The sequence below is a fragment of the Pelmatolapia mariae genome, linkage group LG15 (assembly GCF_036321145.2).
Source record: "Pelmatolapia mariae isolate MD_Pm_ZW linkage group LG15, Pm_UMD_F_2, whole genome shotgun sequence".
Lineage (NCBI taxonomy): Eukaryota > Metazoa > Chordata > Actinopteri > Cichliformes > Cichlidae > Pelmatolapia > Pelmatolapia mariae.
The window spans coordinates 25,644,484-25,671,194 of NC_086240.1; the positions used below are offsets into that span (position 1 = coordinate 25,644,484).

A 26,711-nucleotide genomic window follows, 5' to 3' on the forward strand; every position below is an offset into this window, starting at 1 on the left:
CAGAAAAAAACAAGAGTCTGTATAATATAAATGACTGAGCAGTTCATGCTCTGTATCGATGCTATTTTAAATGTGTTGATCTCTTGGGCTCAGCACTGCAGGAGTACATGGATGATTTTTCAAATTTCACTAAACATACTTAGCCACTTTATTAGGTACAGAAGTTCAACTTTACACTAACCCAAGTATCTAACGAGCCAATCACACGGCAGCAATATGATGGATGTAGGGCTGCAGAAATGATCACGACAACCTTCTGAAGTTCAAAAAGAGATTCATAATGGAGGAAGAAATGTGGTTAAGTCACTGAATGTGACATGGCTGTTGTGTCAGACAGTCTGGTCTCAGAAACTGCTGATTTAGTAGGGGTCTTCCCACACAACCATTTCTAGGGTTTGCAGAAAATGTCAGAAAAAGAGAAAATATACAGTGAACTTCAGTTTTCTGAGTTAAACTGTCTTGTGGCTGTCAGATGTCAGACTGGCCAGACTGCTTCGAACTGATTGGAAGGCAACAGTAATTTAATATAATGAGTTCAAATCAATACAAATAACCACTCAATACAACCAAGGTATGCAGCACAGCATCTCTGAATGCAAAACATGTTGAACCTTGAAGCAGAAGACCACACCAGTGGATATTAGAGGAAATGTAAATGTTAAAAGTGACAGAGTCATTAGGCTCAAATACACTATCGGTGTTGTTCATTTGTGATTTTGGGAAACAAACAAAACTTGAGCTGTGAGATTTACCTGACTCCATCGCGGTGAAAGATATAGAGCTCATGTTGCGACAAGCTGGTGGGAATTGACGGCACCCTGATAAAGTTCTGCAACAGGGGGAACTCAGTGGACAGATTTAGAACTGTGATAACGCAGAACTTCTGGTCCTGACACAAACAAAGATAACACACATCAACAACTGAACAATAATCCATATATGGACAAAAACACTGGGCCACCTACAAATTACACCAAAAGGAGCTGCACGGCCATGCTCAGCATGAAGCTCCTGGCGTGCAAGTTTTGTGCTGATGTTAATGCCAGAGAAGGTTTGGGATGCACTGCATTGGTGACTTTTATGCAATATACAGCTCAGCACTGTAACTTTAGATGGTCCTCCACTTTGTCACTGAGTCGCTGTGGTTTCTAAACTGTTCGACTTTGCAATAATGCCACTTACAGCTGATCGTGTAAAATCTAGGAGAGAAGAAATTCCATGAACTGATTTGTTTCAATGGACACATCCTGTTACAGTGCCTGTCCAACTGTGGAGCACCTATCAGAGCCATGCAGTGATTTCTGTTTGTTTTAGGAACGTAATACAATTTTTATTTATATACAGTTTTTAATGATCAAAAACCCCAAATCAAATTGATTCTTCTTCTCTCTCCAGGCCTAGCCATCAAAACAGCACAACTTCAAGGCAGGTTGTACCGAGCAACCTTGAGATTTCGGTCTTCTGTTCGGAACAGACCATCTAAGAAATTTGTACTTCGCTTTGTTGAGTGAAATTCTAGTATTTTACTAGCTTGTTTCTAATTAGCACTTATTAGCAGTGCCTGTGGGTTGGACCCATATGGTTTATGGAAGCTGACAACTAGTGTTAGCACATAACTGAGGGTTAGCTGGTTACTGGCTGTGGCCAAAATGCTAATGTTAAGTTAGTTGCTACATTTGGTATAGCCACCTCTTAAGTACACTGTGTGGGTGGCTCGGAGTTATTGACTAGGAGACTCCCAGACAAAGTTTCTCTGATTACCAACTGTAGTTGTTCCCTGCCCTTTTTTCTTGTTTTTCCACATCATCAATTACAAATCAACTGAAAAATTGCTAAAAAAAAAAAAAAAAAAACTTCAAAAAATAAATAACTAAACATCTTAATTGCCTGAAACTTTTGGAAAGTTCATTCTCACTTGTTTAAAAAAGCTTTAATGTACTTAAAAAAAAAACACTTTCAGGCATGTGAACCACTCTCGGGCCTAGCGAAAAACCAGGGGTCACTGACATAACGTAGAGAACATCTGACAGAGCTTTAAACTTGCAAAGATGATACTCACGGGGAAAACCTGGAACAGAAAAGGAATAAAGTCCGCTGATCTGGAAGAGAAGAGGAAGAGGAAGTTAAGTGAAACTACAAGTCTGTGCCAAACTGGTGATCACTGTGGTGGAACAACTGTCCGACCAATCTGCCCGCTGCTTCCATCTCGACTTCTCGCCTTCAGCTCTCTGTCACTTTAAGCGTTGCTCTCATTAATAACGTGCTCACTCTCGGCAGGAAGCGACTCGACTCCATATTCAGTAACAGCTGGGAGGTAAGGCGGCGGTGAGGGGGGCTCAGCGGGAGCCAACTAACAGTCACTCTCCCTGCTTTAACGCGGCATATGACTGATGTAGCTCTGGACGGCTGCCACCAGCGCTGCCGAGTCACAGCCTCCAAAAAGTGAGAAACATATTTTAATTAAAACATGGAATATTTCTGAATATTTTCCCCATTTTTAAACGGTGATATCTGACAGTCGACATCTGTGAATTTTGCAGAAGTTGCCTCATACCTTTTAATAACTTTAGCTGCCGTGTTTACTTTACTTTTCCATGGCCTGCACATCACTTACATATTCAATATTCTTTACTAAACATTTTATTATATCTGGATTATGACTTAAAGTGTTTTTATACTACAATTTCAGGTATTTACTTAAAATATACATAAATGTAGATGCTTATGATGAAAGCAAACACAAAAGGAATCACAGTGACACAAAATGTTTAAAATCCAAAAATGAACACAAGAAAATCAGAAAGCAGTGTTGGGAAAAATAAAGCAGGCAACACAAGCTCACAAAAAGTGAGGAGCGATGCACAGAACACAGCAGGGAGGATAACATATGTAAATTAAATAAGTCAGTATAATAATTTATTTATAAAGTACGGTTTTCACATACCAAAGTGCTGTACAGGGTATGTATAGCTATATGCACATGCACATGAATTCTGTGTTTAATCTCATAATTCTGACTTTAATCTCAGAATTCTGACTTTTTTTTTTCAGAATCCTGACTTCAATCTCAGAATTCTGAGTGTTTTCTTTCTTCTTTTCCAGAATTCTGACTTTTTTCTCAGAATTCTGACTTTAATCTCAGAATTCTGAGCGGGCACGTGTTTTTTTCTTCTTTTCCAGAATTCTGGGAAAAAAGTCAGAATTCTGAGATTAAACTCATAATTCTGACTTTAATCTCAGAATTCTGACTTTTTTTCTCAGAATTCTGAGATTGATGTCAGAGTTCTGACTTTAATCTCAGAATTCTGAGTGGGCACGTGTTGTTTTTCTTCTTTTCCAGAATTCTGGGAAAAAAGTCAGAATTCTGAGATTAAACTCAGAATTCTGACTTTTTACTCATAATTCTGACTTTAATCTCAGAATTCTGACTTTTTTTCAGAATCCTGACTTCAATCTCAGAATTCTGAGTGGGCACGTGTTTTCTTTCTTCTTTTCCAGAATTCTGACTTTTTTTTCAGAATTCTGAGTTTAATCTCAGAATTCTGAGTGGGCACCTGTTTTTTTTCCTTCTTTTCCAGAATTCTGAGAAAAAAGTCAGAATTCTGAGGAAAATTCAGAATTCTGAGATTAAACTCAGAATTCTGAATTTAAATAACTCAAGAATCCAATCCAATTCTGAGATTAAACTCAGAATTCTGACTTTAATCTCAGAATTATGACTTTTTCTTTTGTGCTGTACAGGGTATGTATAGCTATATGCACATGCACATGAATTCTGTGTTTAATCTCATAATTCTGACTTTAATCTCAGAATTCTGACTTTTTTTTTTCAGAATCCTGACTTCAATCTCAGAATTCTGAGTGTTTTCTTTCTTCTTTTCCAGAATTCTGACTTTTTTCTCAGAATTCTGACTTTAATCTCAGAATTCTGAGCGGGCACGTGTTTTTTTCTTCTTTTCCAGAATTCTGAGATTAAAGTCAGGATTCTGAGGAAAAAGTCAGAATTCTGAGATTTAAAAGAGCAGTCCCCCATTTTAAGGATTTTAAGAGGAAGTGAATTTGGCTGTGATTGGTAGCAGGACTGAGAGACGTTGCAAGGGGAAGTATGAGAAGTATGTGCCAGTGCGTGTGTATGAACTGGTCTATATGCTCGACAGTATTTGTCTATGCGCACATTTTGCAAACTGTGAGAAGCTGAGGACATTTCTGCTCCAAATCTACCAGAGATTCCTACTCTGCATTCCTTTACACTTAACTGTTTCTGTACAGTAAACATGCCCTCCACCTTCTGAAAACATGGGACTACAGAGCCTATAGAAGCATTATAAAAACAAAGTCGTCTACAACAACTGCATATGGACTATAAATAGCCCATACACAGGTCCTACGGCTGTCAACACTAGACATTCAGTAGGTGTAAAAAAAAAAAAAAAGACGTCACCTGGCATTACAAAACAACCCCTTCAGTGGACCAAAATTTTATGTTCAAGAATCCAACCCAATCCAACTTTATTTATAGAGCACTTTAAAAACAACATGGTTGACCAAAGTGCTTTCCAGTAAAAAACTGTGATAAAAGTTAAGTTAAACCATACATTAAACGGACAAAGAAAATTAAAAAGCAATGAAATAAATAAATACATGAAAAAAAGATAAAAATGAATCAGTAAATATTAAAACATGATTAAAATAGACAATAAAGTATAAAATAAATAAAATTAACACAGTAAAAAAGATCAAAAGCAACCAAAAACTGACTAAAACTGACTACAAGCTGACTCTGGTCCTACCCCCAAAACGCCTTGGAAAAAAGGTTTGTTTTTAAAAGTCATTTGAAAATTTCAAGTGTTGGGGCCTGCCTAATATATGGAGGGGCAACTTATTCCATAATTTGGGGGCCACAACAGCGAAAGTTCTGTCCCCCCGGTGTTTCAGTCTTGACATGGGGACAACAAGGAGTGACTGGTCAGTTCATCTGAGAGACCTTTGTGGAGTGTATAGGTGTAGCAGCTCTGCCAGGTAGGCAGGCCTGGCCATTTAAAACTTTAAAAGCAAACAATAAAATTTTAAAATAAATTCTAAAAGACAGGCAACCCGTGTAAAGAGGGAAGGACGGGGGTAATGTACTCATGTTTGCGTGTACATTTTAAGGTTATAAACAGGTAAACCGTGTGACAAAACTGGATCCAGAGTGTGTCCATGTTTATGTGTGGGACCAGTGGCAGACATTAAAAGCATCAAGTAAAAAAGTCCTTTGCCAGTGGTTTAGTAGAATGTCTTATAAAAGAATTAACTCTGATGGCACTTTTTTGTGACAACAGTACAAATGGAAATGGTCAACTTTAAGTAGGGCTGGGCGATGGAAGAAAACCTATATATCACAATAAAAAATTTTTTTGTTATATTGCAACACTCGATATATATGGTGAGATGGCTTGTCTCTTCGTTTTGCAAGTTACCGCATTTTGTTCGACATCCTCCCACTATCGCCATGTTTTTCCCGATCTGGTAGTATGTAAACCATACAAACACGCATGCTCAGCGCAGTGTGCCGGATAGAAAATGTTGCATTTGAATCGTGTGGGAGGAAAAAAGGTCATCTGTGATGGTGATAAAGAAATGGATCGCTTAATCACAAGGTTTTTAAGTGTTTTTAAAGATTAGTTCTGAAGGCTTTGTGCCTTCATTGAAAAGAGCCAGCACAGGGAAATGGGGCACTTTCCTGGAGAGGAAGAAGGGGAATGAGGTGAGGATTCAAACGCAACTCAGCCACACTGATGTGGAGCCCAGAGTAATGATGTAATACATCAGGTTTTAAATACACGCAGGACATTTATCTAAAGTATTTGCTGTCGGTTTTAAGGTTTATTCTGAAATAAATGTCAGCTTTATTCTGAAAGCTTACCTCAGTTCATAATTCTTGTTAATAACAAAGATCTGAATACAGAAGGTGTTGGATTTTTCTGAAGCTGGCTGAGCCTCCTCCTGCTGAGATGTGTGACAACAAACACAAACAGACTTCAGACTGTACAGTACGACTGTGTTCTTCTGTTCTTAAATTATCTGAGCAATAAAAATAAAAAAGGAAGGATTAGATAGACAAACAGAGAAGGGTGCTTCTTTCATTTCATCTTAATTTTCACATCTTTATATTGTTTTGAGCAGTGATCACATTTTGCTGTCCAACATCTTAGGAGTGTTTTGGAGCAATAAGAAAAGTTTAATCATTTCTCAGATATGAGATAGGTTTGGTTTGTTTACCTGCTCTGCAGCCCGCCTATGTTCATCTTCATCAGACTGAGCAGGAACCTTATGAAGTTTTGTTTTCTGCTCTCTGATCAAACCGTCAAACTCACTCAGCTCGAATCTGCCAATGAGCCACTTCAGGTTGACATCAGCACTGGCACAGATGAAGCCAACGGTGACTCCATTAATCTACAGAAGAAACACATGCTGTATGATCATACTAATGTAGCATTGCTTTCTTTTTCTCTCAGTGGTTTATCACTTTTATTCTGGTTTCCTGGCTTCCTCTGTTTTTCCTCCTTTTTTTCTTGCCAACACAAAAGCCTGCGTCTGAGGCTTGATTTACCTTTATCAAATGACCGCAAGAATGCTCAGTCTTACATTTAATAAGATAACACAAACTCATAGCTTAAGCTTTCTGTCTTGACCCCAAAGACCAGTTGTGAGCCAGCAGAAACCCTGATGTGTGTAGGTAATCTCTGGAAGGTGCAGCGCAGAATCAGAAATTTCATCAGGTTTTTATATTTTTTTACTTGTGTTCCTGAATGCATTCACCAGGCACTCAATAAATAGACGTGCTTCATATTTAGGTTTAGAAATAATTCTGAAATTCCTGACTTTACAAATAGCGTCTGAAAAAACACCTAAAACTTCACTGAATAACTACTTTCACATTTCCTGTTCTCAACTTCAACAGGACTGAAGATAAATGGCATTTTTTCTGTGCACATCTGCATCAGCTACCGAGTTTGTCTTGCTGGTTTTGGTTGCTGATCAAAAGTAGACAAGCTTTTATCACTAACAGACCATCTAAACAGGATGTAAGCTGGAAATAACTGAACGACACATTCTGCAGCTTCACAAACAGTTTCTGGCGTGCGGTGGACTGAAGAGAAAAAAACCCTCTGGGACAATGTTGGATTGTGCTGAACATAATCAGACAAAAAGCCCAAAATGCTTCAGATGTCTGGACACAATATGTTCAGTGAGAGCATGCTTTGGCTGGGTATCAGCTCGTATCTGCCATATGCTGCCACAAACACATGTCGGCCCAACGGGTGGGGAGGGGAGAGGAGGATCTGTCGTCTCCCAAGTCCCGAGGGAACGAACCCCAGCGGGGTTTCTGACAGTCACTCGTCATCACAAAGCTGCTATTACAATATTTTTAGACACACATGAAACACATGAGTCGCTTAGAACCACACACACAGGAGGGGATGAACATAGTATTATCTCAAGTTAGATCAAGGATTAACCCAAAATTAAGAGTAGAAAAAAAATCTTTTACTTGGAACAAACCTCGCAAACAGCGGTGTGATGCTCCTCGTCCTCGGCCTCAATGAGCGCTGCGAGGAAGAACGGCTGGTGACTGATAGACAGCAGGTTTGTCTGCTCATCTAACAGAGGTATAATGTCATTGTGATCCTCAACCCTGAAAAATGGAAAAATGGAGACACCTACACTTAAAAGGACCACCAGTCAATGTACTATTTCTATTATTCTATTTCTCCTGTGTAGTGTGAATGGGCTCCCTGATGCCTGACAGTTATCGTCACCCCTGCAGCTGTACAAACACTCTTTATCCACTTTTAGATCATAGATTAAGATTTTACATTTAGATTTAGCTTTGGGTTCATGTTATTCATTTGCACCTGTAGGCAGATCTGGTTACTCATACATTCACATATCTACATTTTTTAAAACGACACAGAAAACAGATAAAGATAACACAACACAGGAAAAGAACAACCGTACCATATCATGTAAGACTGTAAAAGGTACAATTCATCGGGTGGACACAAATAAGAAGGTAAAATCTTGTGGAAGTTTGATAAAGAAGTTCATTTCTAACATTTCAGTGCAGCTATGTAGTGTAGTGGTTTACGCATTCACGTGACAGGCAAAAGACCTACAGCCCCAGATTCCTTTGGGATGTCTGAGGAAGGGTATCTGGTGCAAAAAGTCTGCCAAAGAAACATGTGGAGCTTCCCTCTGTACTTCCTACTACTGAGAGAAAGTTATTCTGCCACCTGGTGGCCAAAAAGAAAATAAATTCAGCTTTAACTTTACCAGGTGTGCTGTGGAATGATCACTTTTGCTCAGGGAGGTATATGTATATATACATATATATATATACACAGTGGCTTGCAAAAGTATTCGGCCCCCTTGAACTTTCCCACATTTTGTCACATTACAGCCACAAACATGAATCAATTTTATTGGAATTCCACGTGAAAGACCAATACAAAGTGGTGTACATGTGAGAAGTGGAACGAAACTCATACATGATTCCAAACATTTTTTACAAATAAATAACTGCAAAGTGGGGTGTGCGTAATTATTCAGCCCCCTTTGGTCTGAGTGCAGTCAGTTGCCCATAGACATTGCCTGATGAGTGCTAATGACTAAATAGAGTACACCTGTGTGTAATCTAATGTCAGTACAAATACAGCTGCTCTGTGGCGGCCTCAGAGGTTGTCTAAGAGAATATTGGGAGCAACAACACCATGAAGTCCAAGAACACACCAGACAGGTCAGGGATAAAGTTATTGAGAAATTTAAAGCAGGCTTAGGCTACAAAAAGATTTCCCAAGCCTTGAACATCCCAAGGAGCACTGTTCAAGCAATCATTCAGAAATGGAAGGAGTATGGCACAACTGTAAACCTACCAAGACAAGGCCGTCCACCTAAACTCACAGGCCGAACAAGGAGAGCGCTGATCAGAAATGCGGCCAAGAGGCCCATGGTGACTCTGGACGAGCTGCAGAGATCTACAGCTCAGGTGGGGGAATCTGTCCATAGGACAACTATTAGTCGTGCACTGCACAAAGTTGGCCTTTATGGAAGAGTGGCAAGAAGAAAGCCATTGTTAACAGAAAACCATAAGAAGTCCCGTTCGCAGTTTGCCACAAGCCATGTGGGGGACACAGCAAACATGTGGAAGAAGGTGCTCTGGTCAGATGAGACCAAAATGGAACTTTTTGGTCAAAATGCAAAACGCTATGTGTGGCGGAAAACTAACACTGCACATCACTCTGAACACACCATCCCCACTGTCAAATATGGTGGTGGCAGCATCATGCTCTGGGGGTGCTTCTCTTCAGCAGGGACAGGGAAGCTGGTCAGAGTTGATGGGAAGCTGGATGGAGCCAAATACAGGGCAATCTTGGAAGAAAACCTCTTGGAAGGGGCCCAAATACTTTTGCAAGCCTCTCTGTCTCTCTTTCTCTCTATATATAGATAGATATCTATCTATCTATATCATCTGTCTATATATTGCATCTGTGAGTCCACTGGTGTTTGAGTGATGTAAATTTCATTGTCAGACAGTGAGTGTGAGCCTCTGGGCAGACATCCAGGTACCTTTACAATATACAAACTACGCAAGCGCCCTCCAGGTAGACTTCAAAGAAGTGTAACAAGAAGGAATACTTTGCTGTGTTTGCCCATGTCCATGCCCACAAACTTGTATAAGCCCTGCTTAACACAGCTATGAAAAATTAAACATGCTTCAGGGCTTCCTTTATTGCATCCTTCAGTAGAGGATGGTTTATGCAAAAATGAAATAATACCATCCCTCAATTCAAAGTGATGCACCATCAGAACAGTCACAATTCTCGTATGCACATTTTTCAAAACTAGTGTAATTACTCACAGTAATTACCATCATTGTAATTACTGTTGAATTTTCCATCACAGCTTGCTAATAATATGCCAAAGCGCTGTAAAGGTATATCAACTTTATCTACTTATAAAGTTGTTTCCTTGTTAGATGCACTTTATGACAGGTTTAGAAAAATCCTTAACAAAGGCAAGAATTTGTGGATCAGGAAAGCTATTTAATTTCCCTTTGTGACTGGAAAAGGTAACGAGCTGGCTCCACTGTTCTCCTGAAGTTCCTTCTGTCTGGGTTTTGCATTTTCTCTGTTTTCTCTGGCAGTTCTACGTTTACCACCACTAAAAACATCCTTGGTTAAACCTGCATCTTCTGTGCCAGAACTCTTTATAAAGCATTATTTAACAGCCTATTGTAAGTTCAGTAATGAAATAAATTGCTGTGCTCATAGAATCTTAGCTCCTATGAGTTCTTCATCACATCTTACATCAAAATTGATGTGAATAAATGTTTATTTATAGTACATCCATCTACACTCTTTTATTCATTCTACTGTTTAGTAGCCTGGGAAGGAATCAGTGGAAATCACCTGGCTGCACGGACAAGAGGCCGGGGACAGTGAGCTTTTCTGTGGCAGATCAATGCCAAGCACTGAGGCCCGGGGTCGGTCACACGCTCCAACGGCTCAAATATTTCATCCAGCGCTGGCTCTGAAAGCACAAAAAAACCACCTGCCTGAGCCTCTTGGAAATTAATGCCTAAGTGAATTATAGACTTTAACTTGCTAAATCTAACTCACCTAAACAACCAACGTGTGGGCTGAGCAGACACACGTATTCAAGCTCAGTAACGGCGTTAAAGATGGCCCTGCAAAACAAAGCGCATCAAGAAAAATGATCATTTTACACATACTGCATTCACCTTTCAGGATGTGCATACTGTGCTTGCTTCTAATCAAAGTGCATTGTAGTATCTCCCTTGCACTGACATATGAATCTTATTGAATGATACAAGAATTTTTTTAAAAGGGCTTTTTTTTAAAATCATACCTCATTATCTCTTTCACACTTGCTGTGGTGAAATTCGTCCGTGCCACGAAAAGGTGGAGGAAAAGTGTGTTGAAAGGCTGCAGAAAGACGACAGTTTAATCCACTGCAGGTGTGAGCTCACTTCATTTCATTTCATCTAAGCAGAGTATGGGCACTTGGCCACATTATTTCCAGCAGATGTTAATTGTCTCTATTTAATGAAAACCTTATGTTAAAATCAGTGAATGAAAGGTACAGACTGTGCATTGTCCAACACTGAAGTGTTCCTGCAGGAAAGCTTCCCACTGCGTCTGATCCACCAGATCTCCAATAGGGTGATCAAAGAAGGAAGCGTGGCCTAGGATGTCGCCCTTTTCATTGGTCAGAGTCACAGCCAGGTTAGCTTTCTCTCTGAACAAACATGACAAGAAAGTTCAGTGATGGTCTCTGTAAGGGTTTGAAATTAACTGAGAGCACAGACGTCTACATTAATCACCACATAATTGTGATGAGAGAGTGGCATCCACCACATGTTTTCAGAGGCAACTTGGTCCTCTTAGAGCGCCAGTTAAGGTGGTTAAGCGTGTGAATCCCTCCTAGGTGAGGTGTTTTGGGGATGTATAAGCCCCCATAGCAGACACCACACTGCCCTTAGAGGTGGGAAAAAAATCAGTATACCATCGTATTGCTAAATTTTGTGTGGCAATATTGCTTTGATACAATAAATTAAAATATTCGTTGAATACTATGAACAAGAGGCGTAAGCCCACACACCACCATTCTCTGATAATGTTACCTGACATTATGAAAAACTTAAAATCTCAACTGTGTAATAAAAATAGAAAAAAAAAATCTAACCCAGAGCTTTACAAAGTTACCCCCCCCCCCCCCCCCCCAAAAAAAAAAACAACAACAAAAAACTAAAAACTAGAAAACAACTGATTGCCACTTGTGGTGCAATCAGCAATCATTGCCTGGAGCTCTCACAATCACTTTTGATCACAAGGCGATTGCACAGGTCGCCTGATGGGAGGCAACCTTTCTGCAAACAGTTGTAGTCTGACTTTGACCGACTGCGATCATTCGCAGAGAGATTTTCAAGACCTAACTCCCATCCCCTCCAGCACTATAATTCTCCTACAGTTCTCAGCATGAAAACTAATGTGAGCAAATAAACAAGAATATATATTAGACTTAATATCTATTCTTGTTTATTTGCTCACATTTGCTTAGACATTACACTTAAGACAAGAATAAACCACCAGTCGGTGCAGAACAACAGTAATATTATAGCACAGCTATATATTAAAGAGACAATAGAAATCTTTTTAGAGACTACATAATTCCAAAAAACATTATCTAACAGTGTTTAAAACAACTTATTCAGCTTGTAGGTGTGTTTGTGAGCAGAGAGCATCTAGTTTACGGTCTAAACTCTGTCGCTGAGATGTTTAAGAAGAAAAACTTTTCTCACAGCAGATGAATAACATTGACTCTTCCAAACACCGCCTGCGCAGAGGGACTAATGAGGCCGTCTATCTCTTCAGCGTCCGCGGACTCGCTTCTCCTTACGGTCACCGTTTCCTCCCGGGCGCTGTCTGAGGTTACAGTCCGCATCGTCACCCGTATTATATGGATAAATAGTAATAATAAAACTAAAGCAGACAAAAGACGGCCTTTTTGTAATAAACTATAATATCAGGCTGGTGGATAGAAGAAGGTAAAATTAAATATAAACTTAACTGAATTCAGCTCACTGTATTCACCTATAAAGAAACCAAACCCAGTTGCCATAGTAACGTAACGCCAGAACTCCCGCAGTTTAACCGGAAGTCATAAAGCAACCTTTTAAAGAACTAAAATCAGTCTAGAAACGAGTTTTTAGTCTTCATCAAAACTTCCTCAAACTGGACAAATGAAGTCAACTAAAGTCCGTTATAGTGAATATATTCTCTATATCGGACAACGTATATATAAACCATTCAAAATGGCATTGGCGAACAAACGGTAGATGGCAGCAACACGTCTGCGTTTTGAACAAAAAGAAAAAGAAGAAGACGCGGGGCATTGTGGTTACTGTCATGGTGGCTGGCGCTCGGTGAGACGGAAACGTTTCGCTGCCTGTTTGCGCCGTTTGGTAGTTGTCGGGACAGTTTAAGTGAGGTTTTTAACGTTGTTTGCTGGTTAAACCTGCCATCAAAATGGCGTCTACGGCGGCAGGCAAACAGCGGATACCGAAGGTGGCGAAGGTAAGCGAACAGAGCAGTATCAGAGCTCCAGGCTAATGCTAACATAGAACTCGGGCTAACGGAGCAGAACTAAAATCTCATCTCATCTTTTCACTGCCAGATTTACTCACAAAACGTGCTACACTGTAGTAGTTTTAGGGGTATTTTACCTGCTTAACAGGTAGCTCTGTGGTCTGAGTTTCACACAAGTTACATTAGTTGTAAACTTTCACCACGCTCTGCTTTGTTTTGGCTTCCATGTGTTTTACATGTCCTTAATTTATTCTTGTTTATATTAGCATTTAAAATCTGGTACATTTGAGTTCCTTTGTGTCTTTAAAGTTAGAAATGTGTTTAAACATGTATGCAGTTTCTCAAAAATGACTATTATAGTAACGGTATGTGAAGGAGTGGACTGTGATTGTGTTTGCAGGCGACAGTGTGATCTGTATTGAGAGTAGGGAGCTTCTGGAGGTATATGGAAGCAAGACAGAATACATGTGTGTAAATGAGAGGGAGACGGGTGTACCAGTGAAGCTGAAAGCAGTAGAGGAATTGATGGTGGATGAGTTTAAGTATCCGAAGTCAACCATCCAAAGCAACGTACAGTGCACAAGAGTGGTAAAGAAGAGAGTGCAAGCAGGGTGGAGACGAATGTCAGGGGTGATTTCTGACATGATAGAGGCAAATGAGAAAGGAAAAGCTTACAAGATGGTAGTGAGACCTGCAGTGATGCACGGTTTGGAGACTGAAACTTACAGGAAGCAGAGCTGAAGGTCAGGGACAGCCCTCGCCAGTTATTTTGGAGACAAAGTTAGAGGCAGAGATGGTTCCAACATGTGCAGAGGAGGGCTAGTGGATATACTGGTCAGAGGATGTTGAAGGTGGAGCTGGCAGGCAAGAGGAAAAGAGGAAGACGGATGGATGCAGTGAAGAAGGACATACAGAGGGTTGGTATGACAGGATGATGCTGGCATAGGGTGAAATGGGGATAAATGAGCCATTGGTGACTGCTAAAGGGAGGAGTCAAAAGAAGAATAAGATGATGATGGAACAGTCGCCTCAAGGTGCTTTATATTGTACGTTAACATAAGCGAAAAAACTCCAACAATCAGGAGAACTTGGTATCTCTGGGGAGGAAGAACTCTATTTTAACAGAAACCAGCAGAAGCAGGTTCAGGGAGAGGCTGTCTGCTATGACCAGTTGAGGGGAAGAGAAGAAAGACCAACTTTATGCTCACGCTAATTCTATTTTGTGCTGTGTTTTAGGTGAAGAATAAAGCTCCGGCAGAGGTTCAGATCACTGCAGAGCAGCTGCTAAGGGAAGCCAAAGAGAGAGAGCTCGAACTTCTGCCACCACCACCGAAACAGAAGATCACCGATCAGGAGGAGCTCAATGACTACAAACTGAGGAAGAGGAAGGTAAGCGCTTCCATCATATTTTCTCTGCTGGTAGTGTTCACATTGCTCTTACTCATACCGCCCTTTCTACAGGAATTTTTTACCAGCTTTATTTATGTTTAAAAAGCATAAAATATTTGAGGTGTGATGCTCTCTGGCTTTACTTCTGCTCTAATACTCATGTTTAGTTAAACAAATGTGTTTGTAGTTTTAATCTAACAGGAAAATTTGAGACGTTTCCAGCACACAAAAATATGTTTTTATAGTTTTTGGACATGATGAATATCTTTTTCTTTCAGAGCTTTGAGGACAACATCAGGAAGAACCGGACCGTCATCAGTAACTGGATCAAATACGCACAATGGGAGGAAAGTCTGAAGGAGATCCAGAGGTACTGAGGCAAAATCTGCTGAAAGTCAGAATATTAAATGGCTACAACTTCGCAGGAGTCCAATCACAAACATCTTAGTCTTGGTTGTACTGAAATAAGTAGAATTGGTCTTCACATCTTTTAACATTGTAGTGAATTTTTTAGAAATATTTCTCATGCCCATGTGTCTGCACTGTCCACTTTTACCTCACCAACGGTTACCCTCGTTTCAGAGCTCGTTCCATTTACGAGCGGGCGCTAGATGTCGATCATCGCAACGTCACTCTGTGGCTAAAGTACGCCGAGATGGAGATGAAAAGCCGCCAGGTGAACCATGCCCGCAACATCTGGGACAGAGCCATCACCATCCTCCCACGAGTCAACCAGTTCTGGTAGGACTTAAAAATCATTTAATTGCTTTATTTATTTCTTGATTGTTTTGTTTGTAAAATATCAGCAGGCTTTGACAAGTGGCACAGTCACAATTTTCAGTCCTTTTTTGTAGTTAAAGATTAAATAAATGCATTTGTTGTCTGATACTTTATTGACGCTTATCTAACAATAGAGTAGCTGAGATGTAATCTGACGTAAATGATGTGTTTTAAACTTTGAAAAGTGCATCGTGTGAGTCTGCTTGTGATTGTACAGCTCTGATGGAGAGTCTTTGCTGTGCATTTGTTGTCTGTTTTTGTTAAATCTTCTGTGTTTCTTAATTAAGTGTGTAATATTTTGAATGCTGTTCCTTTGCACAGGTACAAGTACACCTACATGGAGGAGATGCTGGGAAACATCGCCGGCTGCAGGCAGGTCTTTGAGCGATGGATGGAATGGGAGCCTGAAGAGCAGGCCTGGCACTCTTACATCAACTTTGAGCTGCGCTACAAGGAGGTGGAGAAAGCCCGCACCATTTATGAGCGATATATCCTTTTGTTGCTTTTACTAACATGCAGGGAACTGGTTGTTTCCCCACAGTTAAATTCAAACAATATAATAAAACTTTAAAATACAGAAACAAAAAGCGCAATCAGGGTGATGGTCTGAGTCATCCCACAGAGCTTGAGTTCATTATTGTCAGGGCTGTTTTCTTCTCAAAGCTACAAATTATGTTCTCTGAAGGACAACAAAGGTTGCTGTCAGACTTCCTCTTTATATATATATTTATATATATGTTTATGTAAAGTATAACATTACTTTTTATCAACTCACCTTCAAGATGGAAGAATAAACCCTAAAATACTGATTAACCTTGAGGAATGCGTTTTCCTTGCCTCACATGGTTCCCCGTCTCTCTGTGTGGTCGGGGCTTTTCAAGCCACACAGAACCATCTCTTCTGTTGGGGCATTTCTCCTCAGTTTTCTTCATCCTCCACCTCCATCTACCTGTCTTTACTGTTGCTGAACACTTTATTCATGCTATTATTTTATTCTGATTCTTTTATCTCACGACCTTTGTGATGGTGTGTTTGCCTTAACTTCGCTGCACTTGTCATCGTTCACCCTGAGGTGAAAAACTGGATCAAGTACGCTCGCTTCGAAGAGAAGCACGGCTACATCGCCCACGGCAGGAAGGTGTACGAGCGGGCGGTGGAGTTCTTTGGGGAGGAACATGTAGATGAAAACCTCTTTGTGGCCTTCGCCAGGTTTGAGGAGACTCAGAAGGAGGCGAGTGCAGCTCAGACTTCTCAAACTTCTTTCTGGCATTCATTTTGTTGGATATCATATTGTGTAATGTATTTATTTACTTTTGTTCTCTACCTTTACAGTTCGAGCGAGTCCGGGTGATCTATAAGTACGCTTTGGACAGAATCCCTAAACATCAGGCACAGGAGCTCTTCAAAAACTACACCATGTTTGAGAAGAAGTTTGGAGACCGCAGAGGAATCGAGGATGTCATCGTCAGCAAGCGAAGGTTCCAGTACGAAGAGGAAGTTAAGGTATCAGTTTTAAGGAATTACGTCTGGAAATCTGTAGAAAGTGGAACAAAGGAGGAAGATGCTTTCATTTTCCTTTGTGCAGATACATTTCTGGCAGATGTCTACAGATTTAACGCCCTGATTGGTTTGTTTTCTCTGTACTGGTGTAAGGAAACAAAATATGCTTCGTATTTGGGGTTTTTGCTTAATTGTTAACTTGCAGGTTTTATGTCACCTACTCTGCTGTTTGGGAAAGTTACGGGGAAAATGAAATGCTAAAAAATAAATCATACACTCATAATCCCAGGCGAATCCACACAACTACGACGCCTGGTTCGATTACCTCCGTCTGGTGGAGAGCGACGCCGATGCAGATACGGTGAGAGATGTCTATGAAAGAGCCATCGCCAACATCCCACCCATCCAGGAGAAGAGACACTGGAGGCGATACATCTACCTGTGGATCAACTACGGTCTGTATGAGGAGCTCGAGGTCAAGGTGGGTCCATCATTCGGCATCTTGTTAACCTCCAACAAAGTAAAGGACACAGATCTGAATCATGTTCTCAAGCAACAGACATAACCAGGCTGTAAAGAAATGTAAAACGAGAAGTCTGACAGTGATGTGTGTGATTAAACAAAACTCTGTGATGGCAGGATCCCGAGAGAACGAGGCAGGTTTATCAGGCCTGTCTGGAACTCATCCCCCACAAGAAGGTAATTTACACCGCATCTCTTCAGTGAAACCACTCATGCATTACAGTAAAGGTGTTCTTGCTATTCTCACCTGATTGTGACTGTCGTTGTTTTGTTTCAGTTCACATTTGCTAAGATTTGGCTGCTCTTCGCTCAGTTTGAGATCCGACAGAAGAACCTGCAGGCAGCCAGAAAGATCATGGTACGATTCCTCAGATGCACGTGCAAAAGCACCACACGTTATGTATTATGTTACATTTTGGGTGACTTAATAAGTAATAAGTAGTTTTTAAAAAACGAGCTTCCGTTCATGCTTTCTTGTATCAGTCTTTTTGCAGAGGATGGGGGTAGAGCAAAAGGTGTCTTTTAAAGTAATAAAAGCAAAACGGAAAGAGTCTGTAAAAAGAAAACTTTTCCAGAACAAAGGCATCTCCTCTTCCTCGCCTTCAGTGCCCCTGTTGCTCTATGCCGAGTTCAGTCAGATGAGTGTAACTCACTGGCTCCACAGGAAGAATGGCATCAGCGTCTGTGTCTGCTTTCTTCTCATCAGTATTTCTCTCCTCAGGGCACGGCGATCGGGAAATGCCCAAAGAACAAACTGCTGAAGGGCTACATCGAGCTGGAGCTGCAGCTGCGAGAGTTCGACCGCTGTAGAAAGCTGTACGAGAAATACCTCGAGTTCACCCCCGAAAACTGCACCACCTGGATCAAGTTTGCTGAGCTGGAGACAATCCTGGGAGACATCGAGCGGGCTCGGGCCATCTTCGAACTCGCCATCGGGCAGCCACGGCTGGACATGCCAGAGGTAACTGGAAACCTCTTGCACAAACGCTGCCCCCTGGTGGTGAAAGTTAAATAGCATTTTAATGATGGGAGGAAAAGAAATGCCTTCTCACCTATTTTTGGAATACTTTTAAATCAGGGGTCATGTGAAGGAAGAGGAGAAGAAGCCTGGTGAGTGAGATATAGTGGGTGCGTCACAGTGACGCACTCAAGTGTGGTGTTCCGGTTTTGAACTTATTCGACTGTTTTTAAAGCTTCTTATTATGATTTTTGTGAACATCACATTTCATCATCAATTTTTACTGTCACAGTAATTCATCTCCTACAGTGTACTCCATTCATAGGACAGGAACCCAGACTAAACAGTTGATAAGCAGCTTCATGTAATCCTGGATTAGTGTTCATGAAGCAAAGTGAGATCAAAGTCAAGCTAGGTTTCTGTTTAAAAATCTTAACTTTTTGTAAAATGATCCTTTATTTTAATTTCTTTTTAAAAACCTTCCTGTAGCTTCATTTTCACTGAAATATGTTCGACTTCTTATCTCACGCTTCACATTGTTGCCCTGCTGATGAATTCAGTGCACTCACGTCTGTTATGCCCTCAGGTTCTGTGGAAGTCCTATATCGACTTTGAGATTGAGCAGGAAGAGTTTGAAAACACCAGAAACCTTTACAAAAGGCTACTGCAGCGCACTCAGCACGTCAAGGTGAGAGCTGCACTCCACAAACCTGATCCCAGATCTAACGAACGGTCTAACAAGCTGTCTATAGTAAAAATATTTCATGTCTTTCGTGTGACCTGCCAGCCATCAAGCTCTGTGCTTACCGTCTTCTTCTCCTGTAGGTTTGGATCAGCTACGCCAAGTTCGAGCTGTCGGTGGATGGCCCCGACCGACTGCAGAAGTGCCGGCAGATCTATGAGGAGGCCAATAGGAGCATGAGGAACTGCGAGGAGAAGGAGGAGAGGCTGATGCTGCTCGAGTCCTGGAGAGACTTCGAGAAGGAGTTCGGCACAGACAGCACTAGAGAGCGGGTGAGGAAGCTGCTGCCGGAGAAGGTGAAGAAGAGGAGGAAGCTGACGGCCGAGGATGGGGTAAGAGATGGACAATGTCACAGCTGGATGGTGACAGCCACCAGAAATGTTTTCTCAATTACTGAATTTTTTTATACACAAAAATAACTAGTGGATTAATTAAAAACCTCATTTACAATAATTGGACAGTTCTTATTTGTCCTGAAATAATCAGTTATTCATCAGCTGATAATCAGTTTAGTCACACGGAGGAAATATGCTGAACATTTTCTGCTTATTAATCATAACATTGACACTGAAACAGTGAGTTCTTTTCTCCAGCCACTAATTAACCGTAGGTTTAGAAACTGCTCATTTTAAATTTCATAAAAATAGATTTTAGTTCAGCAGGGGTTTTTTCTATTGTAGTAAGTTCAGCCATTTTTATTTAAATTTAACATCAGTTAATCTAAAAAAAATCGAAGCAGTGTTTTGTTTTTTTTATCCAATGAGCCAGAAAAATGTGGACAATGTTCCTGGGCACGGTGATGGACACTGAGACTGTGTGGGACTGATAAGTCCACAGTTATATTGCTCAATAGTGAGATATGAATTAACTTGATGACATGAAAACTTCAGGAAAAAAATTTGCATTAATTGAAATGTTTGGGGGTTTTTTTTTTTAATGGAGAACTTATCCTTTTAATTGAGTGGATATTCTTCAACGTTTACTTTGACTTTTTAAAAAATTGAATTAAACGTTAATGAAGTCAAACATAAATGAGTAAAAACGTGAAGGTCCTGAAATCACATCCACCTAATTTTACCTAATTAAATTGGTTTTAATAGCACATCTTGAATAGACAATAGCCTTTGAAGAAATGCCAAAATATTTTTTTTAATCTTAGAATTTCTGATACTCAAAACCTGCACTTTATCATTCTTGATGTTATTTTAAGTCATTTATAATTATGTGATGTCTCTCTGGCTCCAGTTTTTGGTTTTCTTTGTAAACTGTCATCGTTAGAACTTTTCCACTGAGTTGGGATGATACCGACTCGCAGACAGTTTGGTTCAGTGATTAAAATAATCTCCTCTCTCTTTTCCATCCCATCAGTCGGACGCTGGCTGGGAGGAGTACTACGATTACATCTTTCCAGAGGACGCCGCCAATCAGCCCAATCTCAAGCTGCTCGCCATGGCCAAGATGTGGAAGAAGCAGCAGGTCATCACGGAAGACGACGAGACGCTTCCAGAAAATGGTCCGCCGGCAGCCGAAGAGACGACGAAACAGTCTGTGGAGGCGGCAGCTTCTCCCGAGAATCAGCTGACGACTGCGTCCAGCAGAGAAACTGTGGCTGAGACGGAACAGGAGAACACGTACGATGACCGAGACGACGACAGCAGCAGCAGCAGCAGCAGCGAGAGTGAGGAGGAGGAGGAGAAGAAGACAGGTGGAGAGAGGAAGGAGAGCAGGAGCAGCGAGGAAGATAAAGAGTAAATTTCCCACTCAGGGACTCGAGGGGAGCGGACAGTCTGGATTTTTCTAGTATTTTTTTTTTTTTTTTTTTTTAAAACACAAAAGCTGGAGGCTCAGGACGAGTCTTTATTGTATGTTTTCTTTGTGCGATTACACAAACATCAGCTCAAAGTCACGTGTTGCGTGTTCTTTTTCTAAATGTTCATTTAATATTTACAGTAGATGAAACTCTTTGTAGGACCAGTGGTTCTCTGAGGAATGACAGTTTATCAATGTACGTCAATGTACGAGTATCACAGAGTCAGAGAGCCACAGTCTGCTGTTATTCGATGTCCTCGGGTCTGACGGGGTGCGGCAGTGGGATGATCGACTTCTTCTCCGTGTCTCTGGACAGAGCTTTCCTCATGTCTGAAGGAGAAAGGCAGCAGGTTTTGTCCTTTAGTAACACACTTCGTAAATTAATAAAAACCATGTAAATTTATTTTAAGTTTAGAGCAGAAGGCACAGAGCTGTCGGTGAGCTGAACAGGGCTGTATTAGAGTCTCTCACTGTTGTTTCAGCTGTTTCAAAACTAACATCAGCAGTTAAATTAAAAGTTTAAGTATTCTGTCAGTGCACCAACGTTTATCATCCACATCTGTGACACTGGTCACAGACTGACAGCAATCGGAAAACGATAAAACATCTGATGATGGAACACTGTACAGCATACCGGGGCTAAAGATGAAACTGAACGAGTGTCAAATGGTCAAATTTCTGAAGAGAGGTTGAACTTGAGACAGACCCCCATGTGGAACATCTGTCCCATAAGAGATATTCAAGTCCTTACCAATTTGAAAACACAAATTTGGGTGGCTGTGGCTCGGGAGGTAGAGCACGTCATTGACTATCTCCAAGGTTAGTAGATGACCTGTAGTTGGTTGGTGGTTTGAGGCACTTTTGGGGGTCAAATGCACTCGAATACAGTTCAGATACATGCTGCTTCATGCAGATCATAAAAATCAGTTGTTTGCATCCTGCTGCAGAGGTGAGAGGTCAGAATAATTCATGATGATGCTAAAAGCTGCAGTACATCTGTGCACCAATTCAAGTGTCCTGGATCGTTTTAATATTGCTCATTGCTATGGTAATGTCTCTGTGCAAATCACATCAGCTGTGAGTTTAACAGCTGGGGAAGGCAATAAAGGAAGCTCCTTTCTGATTGGCTGCAGATGCAGTTAGAAACCTTCCTGAGATAAAATGACTCTGCTGCAATCTTACCATAAGCATCTTCATCTGGCTCTCCATTGCTGGCAGAGTAATACTCTATGACTGTCCTGTACACGCTGTAGCCCAGACGTTTGTACATGTTCACTGCCACCTGGTTGGACACTCGTACGAACAGATCCACGAAGAATCCGCCTTTCCTACAACACGTCAAAGTCACAGACGTCAAAAATCAAGAGATTTGAAAATGTGAGGGATAGGCTCGCACAGTTTTCATCCCAGTCCTGATACGAACCTCTCTGAGATCTCCTCCAGCATTTCCATGAGTTTGGCGGCCAGGCCAAGCCGTCTGAACTCCGGGGCCACGGACAGAGCAGTGACGTGGCCGTGCCACTCCTCGCGAGCCACAGATCCCTCCGCCTTCCCCATAACTGCAAGAAAGTTCCACATGACCTCAGACTCAGGCGAGAGTCACAGGATTTATTTTAAACTGTCCAGGATCTGTTCTAAATCTGCACCCTCTGTTCAAACAGGCCTGCGTATAGCTGCAGGTCTGCTCGAGCGCGCCATCTTCAGTGTCTAAATCATGTCAGAATCAAACGGCACCACATGCTGTACACCAAATAAATGAATTAATGCATAAACAGCTTTAGTCATCCATAACACACTTCCTTTGGAGGAGTCATCTGTAGCCTGTCTCCAAACCTTCGAACAGGTAAGGAGGCAGTCTTTGGACGTTTAAAGCTCAATAAATGTGTGAGAAAGTTTCACAGCATCACAGAGCAGTTAGGTTAGGGCTCATCTTTCCATGGATCAGCCCTCTGTTATTCTAGGCTTTTTGAAGGCCTCCCTGTAAAATGACCTGCTGCTCTGACCTTTCTTTTTGTGTGGTACATGGAAAAGCTGCACATGAATCAGGTTGGATATGGAACAAAACACGATCAGAATCATGCCCTGCCCTTGTGGTGTCATCTCTGCACAGACGTTTTGTTCTGATTTTAGTTTGAGGGGGAATGGACACATTTTGGACAAGGCAGAACATATGTAGACCGACACTCCCATCCTTCTCCGCAAACTACACCCAGATGAGGTAAATAAAAATATATGTATTTTCCTGTATGACTTATTATTATGTCATTTTAGAGGCTAGCATGGTTTCTCGAGAGTTAAAAGATGACCTTAACCCCGGTGGAGACAGGAGGACTTACTGTAGCCCATCAGTTCTCCTCCAGGAGCCTCAGCAACAATAAAGTACTCCGGCCAGTGAGCCAGGTACTGCAGGTAAAACGGGATCCCATACTGGAGGTCAAAGGTTAAAGAAAACTATCCAGAGTAAGAGAAAACACACTTAAAATACGCTTTATATAATGTCAGGTACTCGTTATTATTACTGCATCGGTGTAATTAAATGTGGATGCCATCCACGGGTGGGCCCTGAAGCTTAAATAAGCAGAGTAAAGGATACAGTCTCTGTGAGAGGATCCAGGTTTCTGATGGACAAAACACACAAAAATATCAATGAGCCGTTAAAATTCACATCCAATTATCCATTTCCTACCAAGCCCTTTCGTTATTCTAACATGGAGAGAAACGAACAAAACTCCACAGAAATAACGGCAAATTTATAATTTTTAGCATCACATATGGGCATTTAAGTTACGTAAATAGCCTAAATGTTTCCGTTGTGTCTATAGGAAAATTCGGCATGTCTTTGCTCGACTTACACCCACAGACGTTGTTTAATTCCACATATATATATTTAAATACAGCTTCTACTTAATCCTGCGTGGTCTCGGTGTGCCGAGTATGTAGCAGCTTTGCCAACAAAACTATAATTTTCAGTTATTAAACGTAGACGGTTGTTTAACAACATGCTGAAAGTGTTGAGGTCTGTATGACCCGAGTCGCTAAATGATGTGATTTTTGCATGAAGTTTGGTCAGGAATGGCGCAGCCGCACACCGAACACACAAGCTGCATCCATCCCCATCAGTCACCGTCAGTCACACCGGAAACAGCGTTAAATTACAGCTTATGTGCTAAAAGAACGAAACCCTACTCACATATTGTTGAATTTAAACAAATCATCGCATGTAAACGGCCGCAGAGTCGTCATCTTGGCTCACTGTAGCGTGACCTTTCACCTCATAGAGACAACGAGATATCGGCTACCTTTAGGAGGCCATAAAAAAGGAGCAGCGTCCCCAAAGGGATAAGGCAGGTACTACACTATTGACAAAAACTAGATTTTTAAAGGTTTGTAATTTTACCGTCGCAGAATCAGCTGATTAATTTCAGTATATTTAAGGTTTGCCTTAATGCTATAAAAACTGTATTTGAAAAGTATTTTTACCCATGGCAGCTTATACGATGAGCCTGGTGTCAGAATGTATGTAAAAAAAAAAAAGACCTTTCATATGCTTTAACTTATTTTGTTCAGCCAGCTATCCCACTTGGTGATATGACTCTCGAACGTTTGTCCAAAACGTACTTTGAAGTTTTCTGCAGTGAATTCTCAAAGAGCAGGTCAAACATCCAGAGTATCAGTTCCTCTGCATCACAGATGTTAAACGGGTGCAGTTCAGCTGTTAAACTATGATACTGATACTCATATAAAAACAAACTGCAAAATTAAGTCTTTGCATTGTGACTCTTAGGTTACATGTAATATTTATTTGCAGTTTTTAACGGAGCATAAAGTTAGTTTTCAGTTGTTTTTCATTGTCCTTATGCATTTCAGCCCATACATTACATTCATAATATGAATGTAAAATTTTGCATTAAATAAACTTCAGTAAAGTTATTATTCTTATTCTTATTTATTCTGGGGGTGGTCATGTGGGAGCTTTTCTCATATTTGACTGATTTGAAAACTTCGAACAGAAGGGACAAAACATTATTTTCTTTCTTCTGCCAGGAGAGGGCGCCATATCCAAAGAAATCAACAGAGACTTGAGGACATACTGACAGTGAAGCCTCTGTAATCTGTGTGCAAGGATTAATGAGACATTTAATCTTCTTAATAATGAGATATTGTTTGGAGTGTTCGTGTATATGCGCAAAAATAAGAGGAAGGAGAATCCAGCAGGGAGCACTATGAGAAACCTTCTGAGAATACATGTTTCTCTTGGCACAGACCTCACGTTCATCTGCTGTTTCTGTTGGGTGGGTTCTTCTCTGTTGTCTGTTTTAATTCACCCGAGCGTGTCAGCCCCGGGCCAGTTCTGCTATCAGCCCACACCCACCACAGATCATTTAACACTTTAAAGTACCCAGATGAGCTGCAGCTCCCATCTGAATGAAAACCAACAGAAAGGAATCTGCTGTGTAAGATAACATGCTGCTTCTGTGATTAAACAGTGCTGAAAACCACAGAGAGAGAGACAAAGAGAGTCACTGCTACCTGTCTGCATAAAATAACACTAATGCTGGAGAAATATTTAAGTAATAAGCAGCAGGGGTGGTTGGAAATGTGTCTGTGCTGCAGTGCTCCTGAGCTGATGAGAGCTTCTCAGCCTCCAGGAGGTGCTAAATAGTCCATTCTTCATTTCGTTGAACATGATGTAACATCTGATTTTGTTGTAAAAATGGTGGTATGATAGACTTTAAGGTTATAACACAATGCAATTTATTTCAAAACAACATTGCTGCACTCCATTCCTGTACTTTTTGTTTAAAATTGTTTAAAAGTAACCAAATGTCATAAAATTTACCTTCAGCTGCTCTCGTGTCAAAAGAGGCCAACACAGTGGAACCGAACAAAAGCTAGACACAGATTGTGTAAAAATAACCACTTAACCTTTGTGTCTAAAAGATATCAGATGAGGGTAAACTAGGGCTGGGCTGTACTTTTGTGTAATACCAATTTGCTCCACAAGATGGCGCAGGCGGTTGACACCCACTGGTCAAACATTGCCCCCTCCTGGTGAAGGTTTTACTTTAGTTCTTATAAAAAGGTCCTTTAAATAACGTAGCAGCATTTTTGTTTAGTTACATATGCTAAATACAACACATGCCTGTCAATGTGACATGTAAATGTAACAGATTTTCTTACTACTATATATTGCCTTTTTGTCATATTGTTTATTGGTTTGAGACAAAAGTTTTTTGTAACATGTTAATCCTAGTTTTTCATCAACTAGGGTTGTTACAAGCTCACATGTATACATTTGAGGGCTCTACAACTACCTTTAGATTAGTTGCGAGTTAAGATTTATTTCATCTTAAAGTTACAGTGAGTCTTTTTCTGTTTGTTTTTTTTTGTTATTTAACAGGAAAAAAGCTTGTATGCTCATAAATATCCATTTATTAGTGTGTATTTACATCTTTTAAAAACTGATGTGTAGTTGTAAACTTAGAATTAATCTATTAAAAATACATAGGAGCAGGTTTGTGGAAGCCGCCACATTGCCGTGGCTTCCACATGGAGGAGATGAATGCCATCATTCCGTCTAATTACGTTTTGGGTAGTTGCCTAGAGATGGACCACATATGTAGTAAACCTTACAAGTTACTTTAAATATCAAGACCATAAATAGCTCCTTCAAACTATACAGCCCCTGAACTGAAGCCAAGGCTCTAAAACAAACATAAAATAAATAAATAAATAAATAAATAATAATAACAACGTTATTTATATAGCACTCTTCAAAACACAGAGTTACAAAGTGCTTCAAAGTTCAAATAAGAGCCACACACTGAAGATAATTGTACATGTTAAAACATACAAACAC

At 40.7% G+C, this 26,711-nt stretch overlaps 3 protein-coding genes across 3 annotated transcripts in view; 1 reads left to right on the forward strand and 2 right to left on the reverse strand.

Annotated features, from left to right (window-relative positions):
- The window catches only part of cfap61 (cilia and flagella associated protein 61), a 47,241-nt gene extending 34,734 nt beyond the window's left edge, over positions 1-12,507 (reverse strand). Inside the window, exons 1-10 of the mRNA XM_063494683.1 lie at positions 12,365-12,507; positions 11,151-11,301; positions 10,912-10,988; positions 10,662-10,729; positions 10,452-10,572; positions 7,546-7,678; positions 6,262-6,435; positions 5,906-5,988; positions 2,060-2,099; positions 753-889 (exon numbers count right to left, since the gene is read on the reverse strand). Of these exons, the coding sequence (XP_063350753.1) occupies positions 753-889; positions 2,060-2,099; positions 5,906-5,988; positions 6,262-6,435; positions 7,546-7,678; positions 10,452-10,572; positions 10,662-10,729; positions 10,912-10,988; positions 11,151-11,301; positions 12,365-12,507 (1,127 nt within the window). The remainder of the gene's footprint in view (positions 1-752; positions 890-2,059; positions 2,100-5,905; positions 5,989-6,261; positions 6,436-7,545; positions 7,679-10,451; positions 10,573-10,661; positions 10,730-10,911; positions 10,989-11,150; positions 11,302-12,364) is intronic.
- A 448-nt stretch (positions 12,508-12,955) lies between these two features.
- crnkl1 (crooked neck pre-mRNA splicing factor 1) lies at positions 12,956-20,870 on the forward strand. Its single transcript, XM_063495367.1, has 14 exons — positions 12,956-13,139; positions 14,388-14,540; positions 14,819-14,910; positions 15,123-15,281; positions 15,642-15,808; positions 16,373-16,551; positions 16,653-16,823; positions 17,110-17,301; positions 17,460-17,519; positions 17,620-17,700; positions 18,064-18,303; positions 18,887-18,988; positions 19,126-19,374; positions 20,411-20,870. The coding sequence occupies exons 1-14, from the start codon at positions 13,092-13,094 to the stop codon at positions 20,792-20,794; spliced, it is 2,277 nt and encodes a 758-aa protein (XP_063351437.1). The 5' UTR covers positions 12,956-13,091; the 3' UTR covers positions 20,795-20,870.
- Positions 20,871-20,886: 16 nt separating this feature from the next.
- naa20 (N-alpha-acetyltransferase 20, NatB catalytic subunit) lies at positions 20,887-24,147 on the reverse strand. Its single transcript, XM_063495368.1, has 6 exons — positions 24,042-24,147; positions 23,445-23,469; positions 23,188-23,278; positions 22,275-22,410; positions 22,034-22,179; positions 20,887-21,181 (listed from the first exon to the last, which is right to left on the reverse strand). The coding sequence occupies exons 1-6, from the start codon at positions 24,092-24,094 to the stop codon at positions 21,096-21,098; spliced, it is 537 nt and encodes a 178-aa protein (XP_063351438.1). The 5' UTR covers positions 24,095-24,147; the 3' UTR covers positions 20,887-21,095.
- Positions 24,148-26,711: the final 2,564 nt, after the last annotated feature.